We start from the raw sequence: 11,471 nt of genomic DNA, 5'->3' as shown, positions 1-11,471 counted from the left end.
TTCTCTTTGCCATAGTTACAGTTTTCTGCGATCACTCCAGACTTTGCTGATGCCCCCATCCCAATGCCTCAGGACCTCCTCCTAGGTCTTCCCTCTCGCAGCGCCCCTTGGGGGTGGGGCAGGGTAATTCAAGGCCATACTTAGGGAGCCAACAAAGTTTCCGAGCCACGTTGCTCCCTCCGGTTCCCCAGACCTGAGCTGCCCAGGCGCCAGCCCGGAGCCTCAAATTCCACTAGTCCCTAAGCTTCCAGGACAGACTATTAGCAGCCTCTCTAGTCCACAGTCTGGATCTCCCTCGACCCCCAGCCCAGCCCAGCCCCGCCCCCACAGCCACACAGACACCCCTAACTCCCTCAGGCTCGAGGCGTGGGAGGGGAGCACTTGTTCCCGGGTGTAGAGAGAGGGAAGGATGAACGTGATAAAAGGGCAAAGGGTCTAAATGAGGAAGATGATGCCAAATGGGCCCGCCCGTTGGGGGTAGGAGATCACTGAATTCCATTCTCTCCTGTTCTTTTACAGTAAGAGGTACAGTAGCTGTGCAGCCTTTTAAGGGAGGTCTCCTTTAAGACGTGCGCCTGTGCATGTGCATGTGTGTATGTGTGTTGGGGTATGTACGTATGTGTGTGTGCGCGCAGGAAGAGTGAGGAAGGTAGGGGGAGAGGGAGAGAGAGAGAGAGAGAGAGAGAGAGAGAGAGAGAGAGAGACTGACTCCGTGGAAGGAGGAGTTATGTAGATTACGGATGAACATTCTGGAGTGGAGAGAGGAAAGCAGAGGGAGGCAGAGGCTAGGGAGCAAGGAGCAGGCAGTGGCAAAGAGGCCTTTCTCGCAGAAGCAGGAGAAGGTGGAGGAGGAGGAGGAGGAGGAGGAGGAGGAGGAAGACGAAGACGAGGAGGAGAAGGAGGAGGAAGAGGAGGAGGAGGAAGAGGAGGAGTAGGAGGTGGAGGAGGAGGAAGAGGAGGAGGAGGAGGAGGTGAAGAAGGAGGAGGTGAAAGAGGAGGAGGGGAAGGAGGTGAAGAAGGAGGAGGAGGGGAGGAGGAAGAGGAGGAGGGGAGGAGGAGGAGGGGGAGGGGGAGAAGAAGGAGGGGAAGGAGGAGGAGGAGGAGAAGCAGCAGGAGTAGGACACACCGACAGGAGGCGGCGGAGGCGGCGGCGGCGGCAGCGGCTGCTGCTGCTGCGAATAGGAAAACCTCAGCAGGAGCAGCGGGTGAACTTGGGCGCCACATTCCCGGGGAAGGACGGACTCGTGAGGATGGTGTGCGCGAGCTGCTGACCCTTCTCCCGCCTGCCGCCGCTGCTCCTCCCGGCTCGCCGGGACTGAAGTGCGCCTTCCTCCTACGTCTCCCTCGCAGGTCCAGCGGGCCGGCTGGGGGTGAACCTGCGGGGATCTTCACCCAGCCCCGGGACTTTAATATTTTATTTTTATATTTTGAAAAAGGACAACCGTTTTGGAACGAGAGAGGGAGGGCGAGAGAAAGGACAGAGAGGAGAGAAAGAGAAGGGGGAGCTCGTCCATCCATTGAAGCACAGTTCACTATGATCTTACTCACATTCAGCACTGCAAGACGGTTGGATTTCGTGCATCATTCCGGGGTGTTTTTCTTGCAAACCTTTCTGTGGATTTTATGGGCTACAGTCTGCGGAGCGGAGCAGTATTTCAATGTGGAGGTAAGAGTACAGCTCCTGTAGGGCTTTCTTCTCCTTGCATAGGCTGCTCCCCCAAATATTCCGTGTGCTCCAGGAAAACGAGGAGCCATGTAGCTGAAAGCAGTCAAGGATCTAAACACATTGTTTCCCTTCTTGCAGCCTAAAGACATTTCTGAATTTTCAGTCTTTGATGGATGCATTTAGGACCACGAATCCCGTTATCCTCAGCAGCACAAAGCACGATGCTGAGCGCTCAAAGACTCAATTGTACCCGGTACATGCTGCTTACATGGGGAAGAGGCAAAGTCCTAGATACAACAAGCGTGCGGTATATAATAAAAGGAGCTCGATAACGAGACACAGAAAAGCCTAGGGATGGCAGAATGAGTTTGCTTGGCATTGCATTTTTTTCTTGTTATTGTTACTGGAATTTTCTCCCTCCTCCATTAGCAAAGGGGATTAAATAAAAATCTAAGGGAAACCATGGGAATACTTGATACTTTAATATCATTGACTTTGTGATAAAACACTTGACTAGACAGAATCTTGTTCTCATTTAAACATAACTTAATACACTGTAACTAGATCTGGTTAAACAGATGCCATGAAATCCATCTCTTTCTTTTGAAGTGTCTTCTCTCCCCTCACCCCCACCCCCACCATCAAAACCAACGTGGCCCAGTCTAGTACTTCCAAGGTGTTTTCATTTTCACCAGAACTCTGGCAAAACTGAGAGGGTTTAACTGTCATTTGCTTTACTTTGATAGTTTTGGGAGCAGTCAGGCACAAAGGGAAGGGAACTTGAAGATAAGAACTAGGCAGAACTGTGCCAAAATATTCTTCCTGTCATCAACTCAATGAATAACCAATAATATGCCATAAGTCAGTGGAGTTGTTATCATCACTTAGGTGATATCATTAATTTATCACCAAAAACATTGAATATAGGGACAATAGAAGGGTATTAGTAAAGTCTCCTCCTTTTGGTTGGATTTTTTGCTATCGTACATCTTTTTTTTTTATTATTTTGACTCCCCATAAATCAATAATGTGCTTTCTAGTTGTTGATATAATAAAATAGCAATGTCATTTATTAAGGGCACAGTACTTGTAAACAATGCAAGTACCTGTTGCTCAATATGTGAAAAAATAATTTAAAATATGACAACTTAGGCACAGACATGCAAAATATATGCCATGCATATATATGTATATATATATATATGCAACCACATATAATTAGTTGTATGACTATAAATAGTTCTTACTTTACCACATAAGAATTAAAGATTAGTGTAGGAAAAAAAGCTAATCATTAGGAGACTAAGGACAATTACGGAAAGAGAAAACTTGGAAGATGAAGAGGTTAAATATACATATTTTATGGAAAACAAGCTACATTTTGAAATCTGAAATGTATGTGACCTTTAAAAAAAAGAAAAAAAACTTTTTTTTCTGGCTAAACAGACAGATGGAAGTGGGCTGAAGGTCCAGCCTCTCATGGTAGCAGATTTGTACTTTCTGAAACATATGTCACAGATGGCTTTTTTTTTGTACATAATGTTTAAATTGATAGATAGTTTATAATGTAGTTCATAGCAAAGAGGAATAAAAATGAAAATCTGTTGTTTATTATATTATAAACAGAAGGCTCTATTATGGTAGTGAATTTTAGGTAAAAGTAAGTTGTGTACTATATCTTTATTACTATCAGCAGTGGGAGAGTCAAGAGTGATTTGTGTTTGATTTTTCATTTACTTTCAAAAATTATTGGATGACATTGAAGTTTGGTGATTACTTGATGAAGTTTCTCTTCTATGTCTATGTAACTAAGATTGGCATTCAAATAATTATTGTGAGAGCTAATATGAATTGACTTTTATTAATAAAACCACTTTTGGATTTATTATTGAACTTCAATTATAGTCTTTCCTCTTTGAAGAAAATAATGACAGATTGGAGGAAATGATTTTTGTGTTAAAAAGAATGATTCATTATTAGTACCTAGTAACTAATTTCTACTCTATTGAATCTAGAAAAGATTTTATTAAGAAAGCATACAAGGACATTCATATGTTATCTAAGGCATACCTGCAAAAACTTCTATGCTAATATGGGAGTTTACTAAAAAACTTGAACAGAATATTTTTATTGTGCTATATGCACAGACACCTTTCTGAAATGTTTTGTAAGAAACTGAAAATTTTATTGTTTAATTTTTGTGCATAATAGATTAATTTTTCATTTCAGCATTGGTGTAGCCATCTAAATAAAATGTTATTGTAAAAATCATAAGATGAAAGTCATAAACTGATGTTTCTGTCTAATAATCCATTTGATTATGGATAAAATTATGTTTTGTGGTAAACATCAATGACTTGTTTTATGACCAAAAGTTCTCTAAAAATGAATAATGCATTTCTCATTTATGGCTAATAAATGTATGTTGACAGGTTTTTTTTAATGGATTTCCAGGAACTGTCTTAATAGAAAGCATAATGATATCAAACTAGTAGCAGGCATTTCAGTACCATATTTAGGTCATCAAATATTTCCTAGTAACAATATCAAGATATTTGCTTACTAACTACCAAACATAAAAATGCTAAAAAGAAAAAAAAATATAAAATCATCCTGGTATAACAGTTAAAAATATGGTGAACTTAATTTTTTCATTTTTAGTTAGCCCTTTACTATGTCTTTTTTTTTTCATGGACACTGCCATAATCTGGAAGTAGAAAGTCCCTTACACTTTTTTTGTTCTATAACTGGGTGACATATAAGAGGTGAAAATGCTGTGCAATAAAAATGAATGGTGGTTACAGAACAAGTCTGAAAAATAGACTTGATAGAGAAGCAAGGAGTGTCCTGTGTAACAAGGAAGGAAGGTACTAACTCCCATTTGTGCTAAAAGGTACACATTATATCCTCAAGTTATTTTTCTAATTGGGCTTGAGGGGGTAGATGAATTTTAATTGGTTGAAACAGAAAACTTAATGTAAAGAATTATTTGATGATGCTGGTGGAATATTTGGTTATTGTTTGATCTGGTATAAAGTATTTAAATGTAATTTTTATTTCTTCCAAAGTGTTGACATGATAAGAGGTTTATCAAAGAACACTCAACTTCTAACACATTTTACTAACCTCAGATTGCCTTACCCAATCATCAATGAAAAATATTCTAGTCTCTTCTAACCTAAAAGTCTTTCACTCCTTCCCTATTTCTCTTAAAATAAACAATTCTATGTTTATAACATTCCTCTTAAGCAAGGTACTAAATGCAAGGGATGCAACAAATACAAGGATATTATATAAAAAACTTTCACAATTAAAAATAATCAGATAAGAGGTTGGCAAAATGTATTTGTTTTTAAGAAATAGTATCCCTTTTTTCTGAAACTTGGTAGGAAATTGTATGTAGTAGTAATAACTCTTATCATCTTTTAAGGTGATTGAAATGGCACAGTGGATAGTATGTTGGACTTATAGTCACAAAGAAATTTCAGATCTGACCACAATCACTAACTGTGGAAGTCTAAGCAAATAATTTAACCTCTGCCTCAGTTTCTTAATTTTCTTATCTGTAAAATGGGGACAATTATAATACCTCTCAGGTTGCTTTAAGGATAAAATGACATGATATTTGTAAAATACATATACATGTAAATATATGTATATAAAGCAATATAAAAGTTACCTATCTTTATCAACTATATAGTTTATAATAGTTAAATATTTTGGTAAAAACTCCTTTACTGTTATCAGAACAATAAAATTATACCCAACAATTATGGCAATTTAATTTTTTTTAATGAGGAAATTAATACTTGTAAAACTTGGGATGATAAATGTAGCAAAATGTAGTGAAAGATAGCACATCTTGAGAAAATCACAATAGCCATATCATATTCCATCCTTCAAGAGAATTGCCCATAATAAAGTGTTGTGGAATTTAACTGTTGCCATTTATTTTGGTTGTGGCAGTTATTCCCAAAGTGAGTAAATGATTTCCTTTAACTGCTTTAATATTTGTGGCTCTCCTTGTGGGTTTATTTGAATCTGTCTAAAAGGTCAGTGCTTGACTTGGGCAACTTAGCTTTGCATACATACTCATCAGGGCTCTTGTGTGAAGTTATAAGATAGTATGTGGTATTATGTAAAACTTAAATCTTAAGCAGAAGGGTTAAGTAATTTTGAAATTTGTTTTTCACATTTTACATTTTTGATCCTAGCTGATTTCTAGCTCCATAGATTATTCCTTTAAATGTGGGCTGATGGTTATCATGCAGTCCATTTCAGTCACACTTAGATAAGGAAAATGATTCCTTCTACCTTTCTCAAAGATTCTTTCATGGAACTTCTTTAGCTATTTTTTACCTAGTCAAAATCAGGAAGTTACTTGATTCAGATATCTGACAGACCTTCTTTGCTTTATGAAACCATGCTCTGCTAGTCTGGTATCATTCCCATGCATAATTTACTTAGGAAAAAAGACCCAGGGGGAAGTTCTGAAAACTGGACAAAGAAACTAAAGAAAGTTTCCTGGAGACAACTGACTCTTCCTTGAGTCATCTGAGGCAAACTTCATGGGTGGGGGGTAATTTACTTGGGTTTGTCTCAGAAGTAGATTTACATGAATAGATCAGAAGATATTTTCACTCTCCAGGGAAATCCAGATAGAAAGGATATTACCATTCAGATATTGGAATTCTGCCTCCTAGAGGGAGTTTAAATTTAATAACTAGTTTCACTTTTCTAGAGTTAAGAATGGCAGACCTAGAGTTCCTATATTATTTTCTTTTTTATTATTTTTTCAAATAATATATTTTTGCACTAGTTAATTTTTCACAAAATAATGTATTTAATGTACCAGTTCAATTATATTGTTATTTCCTCTAAAGTTTATTTTATTTTAGTACTGTGGAAGATGAAAAGTTTTTGATTGTTCCAATAGCTTGTTTTTACTGGTTCATAACCAATCCCCTTTCTTTTTTACTATAGGTCAAGAATAAAAATAGTGCTAACAACTCATTTAAACTAAGTCTATGCTACATTTTTCTCAAACCACCACCCCACCTCTGAAAGAACAGCAAAACTATTTACCTTTTTCCCCTCTGACTCATTTTTCCCTACTGAAGGATAAAGATGTGGTTGAGACAAATTGAGTTATTAACATTAGCAAAGGCATTATTTTAACAAAACAGTTTGTTGGAAACCTTGGGATAAAATGGAAAGAGGAAATGACTAGTAGATGACATCCCTACTCTGCCATTTTCTTCACAATAGGAGAATTACTTAAACCCATTGGTACTCACTTTTCTCATACTTATGTAATGATGGGCTTAGATGCCTGACTTCCTAAAATATTTTAAGCAAGTCTTAAAATTTTATAATATACATTCCCAAAACCAAAAGGAAGAGCAATATATCTTAGACATCTCTCTGTGAAAAGGGAAAGTTTAAATAGAAAGCCTTCTTAAAGGAGAGATTCCCCCCCCCCTTCTAAAATGTGAATGAGACTTAAACAGTATTAAAAAAAAAAGCAAAGACTCTAAGCCTTTATCATCCATGGTGGTGAAGTATATTTCAGTTTTGGAAACTACCCTGATATTCTGCTTAACAGAAAGAAAGGGAAAAATAATACTTGGCACCAAATTGCATAAGTGTTAAGTAAAAAAAAAATCCTTTAAAAACATGAATTAATGATTTTTTGAAAAAAGATACATCTAAGTCATTAAAAGATAAGATTTTAAAAAGTAAAATACCTTTAAGTTCAAACATTTCATTTGATATTCTATTTTATCATCAGATAAAATAATTTATAGATATAAAGTCATCTCTTATGGGTAATTGATTCTCTTTATTTGAATTGTCATATGCTAAAATGTTTTTATTTTATAAATCAGTCCATAAAGAGAAGCTGCAGTGCTAAACAAAATCTATGTTAATCATATAGTTATCCTGAATCTTGTTTGCTTTCCTTTGGAAATTTGTTTATGGACTTTTAATCATTGGATTATATGGATAACAATATTGAAGTACAGGTTTACTTTAACATGTCCTGATGGCCTCTCTTTTAGAACTTTCCCTGGTTGTTCCCTCTCTAACTACTAATGTGTCAGTGTTTAGATCAATAAACTTGGATCAATGAAGCACTCTGATCTAGCCTAGAAGTTATAAAGGACATAATCAGTTGGAAAAGATTATTAGTGCCTGACTCAATTTTTGATTGTTTCATCTAAGTGCAGTATGCTAAAAGAGGCTAGAGGGAGTTGTTGACTTTCTTGTAGCCTCCCATGACTTAGCTATCTAGTTTAAGTATGGGCACAATTTGAAATTAAATCTATGTAGCAAATATCTAGCCAATCTAACAGTTTATCAAAATTGGTGTATATGTGGTTTACAACATGGATGGAAATACTTTGGGTCACTTGGCATGAGTGATCTCATAGAAATGAACTAGGAAGAAAAGTTACACTTGCTTGCCAAAAAAAATCTATTTGCTCCAGGCATATGAGTGAGTGTAAGTGTAATGTTGCAGGGCTGCCTTAAATAGTCTGTCCTTTTTAGGTGTAGAATCGAGTCAAAAATTGTATTTTTTTTGGTGACTCTATATGCTTTTTTAGTTCTACTTGAACAGAAATGACATAGTTTAAATAATTTAAAATTTGCAGAATTGTGCTTCTTTTAGCCAGTTATTATGTTTTAAATTTTAAAGGATAATTTTGAGAACTGGAGTTTGTTAATTTATAGAAATCTTGTTTAGTTGAGTGAAATCTCATTTTAGTGGAATAGATAAAGATTATTCTTGAATTTTTTTTCTAAATAGGCAGAAATAGGCATTTTTCTTCAAATGTTCTATATTAATATAGATTTTCTATATTAATGTAACAGTGACATAATAATTGAAATTTGTACTTTATTTTGTAGAAAGACTTGACCAGGATTGATTTCAAACTCATATTCAGCACAAAAACATACTAAGAAATTTTGACAAAAAACTGTGAAATAGAACCCATCTAAAAGAAGTTAGATAAAATATACCATTTGTTTCCTTTTCCCACATTGTTAATAAAATACTATGGAAAACAATTAAAATTTAAAATGTATAAAATGATTGCTTTCTTTATATTTTTAGTCGATTGATCTTTTATTTGAAGTGAAAATGGGACATTTGTAAGTATAGAAGGTAAATGAAGGAGAATGAAAGGTGGTGAAAGTCCAAAATATTCATTGGATATGGTTCTTGGAGAGACAGGTTCACAAAAAGAAATCAAGGCTCAGTTAGCTAGGGCAGATGGCAGGTTAGTATAAATTACATTTGTGTAAAATGGTGGGTTTTTTTTTTTGCTCTGATTGTTTAGTCATATTCAAGTCATGTTTTTAAAGCTAAATAGTTTTATTAACTCAATTTCATGTCCAAAAATCACATGCACCTGATGTGATGTCAGTGGAATGTACTCATGTGCCTTAACATCTAGCTTGTTGGGGAATCAGCCAAACTTAGAATGATGTCAGTGAAAGTATTTTTTTCCATGGGAACTTTTTCACAGTTGAATTCATACCATATGTTAATGGTTTGTCATTGTTCATGATGATTAAATATTTGTTTTTTATTTGGAGGGAGGTCTAGGTTCTATATTTTGCTTGTTCACACTGAACTCTGGCTATATATCCCTCCTTTGATTCTTAATGCTTATTTCCCCTGATTTGGGTCTTTGCCAACTAATACTTTGGTTATATGGCAGGATTATGGATAGACTGATGGGTGGGTGGGGCATAAAGTTTTATGGAGAAACCACATTTTATTCCTCTTCTCTTTGAATACAGTAGAATAGATTCAAATAATTTCCAGAACCAAATTCATTCTGAAAGACATGAACAAAATTGAAAATAAACTTTCCTGGGACAAAAGTATTCTCTGTAATGATAAAAGTGCTTGGTTTATGATAGGGGTATCATGGAGACTATATGTTTTCTCTATACCAACAATTCACTTGACACAAGATAATATGTAGTTCTCATAGTCATTTCTGTGGGTGAGATGCTACTTATCTTAAGTTTGATGTTGGACATATCTCTTAATTAGATTTTCCATTATTTTTCAATTTGTAAAGTTATTACATTTACTGATTAATTATGGTATGCTATGATAATATGAGGAATTGAAAAAATAAGACGTCAAAAGATCTTCCTCTTTACAAACTATTTAAATAGCAAAAGGCTGAGAATTATTTTCCTCAGATACAATGAAGTTTGTTGTACATAAGTGATCATAGAAAAAGTGAGGCATTAGATCAATATTCTGACTAGATGATTGATGAAAAGATAATTGGATGACTCTGGGAATGGGAGAAAAAGAGAACCTTTTTTAGTTACATCCTACAAGCTACCTACTTTGATAACCTTAGGTATGTGACTTGATTGCAATGTGACTTCATTATTTTTCTATAAAATAAATAGGCATTAAAATAACTTCCTTACCTTCTTCATAGTCTTATTGCTAAGAGAAAATGAAATTATGTATTAAAGCTCTGCCAGAATTTAATGCAGGGGGGGGGGTGGCTAGCTGGAGTAGTCGATAAAGCACCGGCCCTGGAGTCAGGAGTACCTAGTTTCAAATCTGCTCTCAGACACTTAATAAGTATCTAGCTGTGTGGCCTTGGGCAAGCTACTTAACCCCGTTTACCTTGCAAAAAAAAATTAATGCAGATATGATGTCTTGAAATATAATGGATGCACAATAAGATAATGAACAGATTCACAGTTATCACTTTCTCCATATCTGTAGACAAATGAAGCTTTCTGTTGGAACTTCTGTCCTGAAAGAAGTGAATCCAGTAGAGCTAAAGTGACCTTTGCCTTTGACCATTTTTTTTTACCTTAGCCATATTATTGCCATGGTTCTTCTCATGTTACCTCCACCCCTTGTTCACTAAGAAGTAATCAAATCAAAAACCACTTTTCTTTGCACTAGCCGTGGTGAAGAGAAATACTCTTTTTTATTGTAACTTTTACTAAAATTCTAAAATGGGAAAGGCTATTACAGTTGGGGTTGTAAGTGTGGGAAAGAAGAGCATTAGGCTATGTACTAAACTGAAGATCTACATAGCCTCATTGTTGTGACCTCATTGGTTTCTGCTGTGAAATTTGAAGAGTTTACCAGCACCTGGTCAAAAAATTGGACTGCTTGCATTTGAATTGTTTTTAGGAAGATTCGGAAGATTATCTGGCAGGTTAAGGTAAAGGACATTGTTGTCCTCTTTTAAGCTAAATTGCTAAGCATTCTACTATATAACATACAGTGCAATTCTATGGGCTGGCCACAGTCTGAATGCTACATTTATTATTTTATGGAGAACTTACATATGGAAAGTATTCAGATGGAAGGCAGTAGAATATATACAAAAACATTTTTAGGGTCTTTCTTGAGAACATTAGTATAGATTGAGAGACATGGGAGATATTGACACAGGACCACCCAGTATGGCATGCCAGCATCAAAGAAAGTGCTGGGCAGAATATTGATTTTTGTCCATCAGTGTCAAAGAAGACCATAACATCAGTGAGGTGATGCTAAAACAAGGACATAAATTGGATTTAAGTGAGAAGGTGCCATGCTAAGTTAACAACTTCACTTTCTTCTCCAGAGCCATCTGGTCCAATGGCCAGATGTGAACCAGGATAACTGGGGATGGTCCTGGATGTGAGGCGATCAGGGTAAAGTGACTTGCCCAAGGTCACACAGCTAGTGAATATCAAATGTTTGAGGTTATATTTGAACCCCCATCCTCCTGACTCCAAAGCCAGTACTACTGAGATT

General features: G+C 36.1%; 1 protein-coding gene across 1 annotated transcript in view; it reads left to right on the top strand.

The window, feature by feature from the left end:
• The first annotated feature begins 1,112 nt into the window (after positions 1-1,112).
• Positions 1,113-11,471, top strand: part of MMP16 (matrix metallopeptidase 16) — a 395,619-nt gene continuing 385,260 nt past the window's right edge. Inside the window, exon 1 of the mRNA XM_074199650.1 lies at positions 1,113-1,666. Within this exon, the coding sequence (XP_074055751.1) occupies positions 1,535-1,666 (132 nt within the window). The 5' untranslated portion in view covers positions 1,113-1,534. The remainder of the gene's footprint in view (positions 1,667-11,471) is intronic.

The sequence above is a fragment of the Macrotis lagotis genome, chromosome X (genome assembly GCF_037893015.1).
Source record: "Macrotis lagotis isolate mMagLag1 chromosome X, bilby.v1.9.chrom.fasta, whole genome shotgun sequence".
Classification (NCBI taxonomy): domain Eukaryota; kingdom Metazoa; phylum Chordata; class Mammalia; order Peramelemorphia; family Peramelidae; genus Macrotis; species Macrotis lagotis.
Note: the sequence above shows the minus strand (reverse complement) of the source record. Positions and strands in the feature narration are given on the sequence as shown.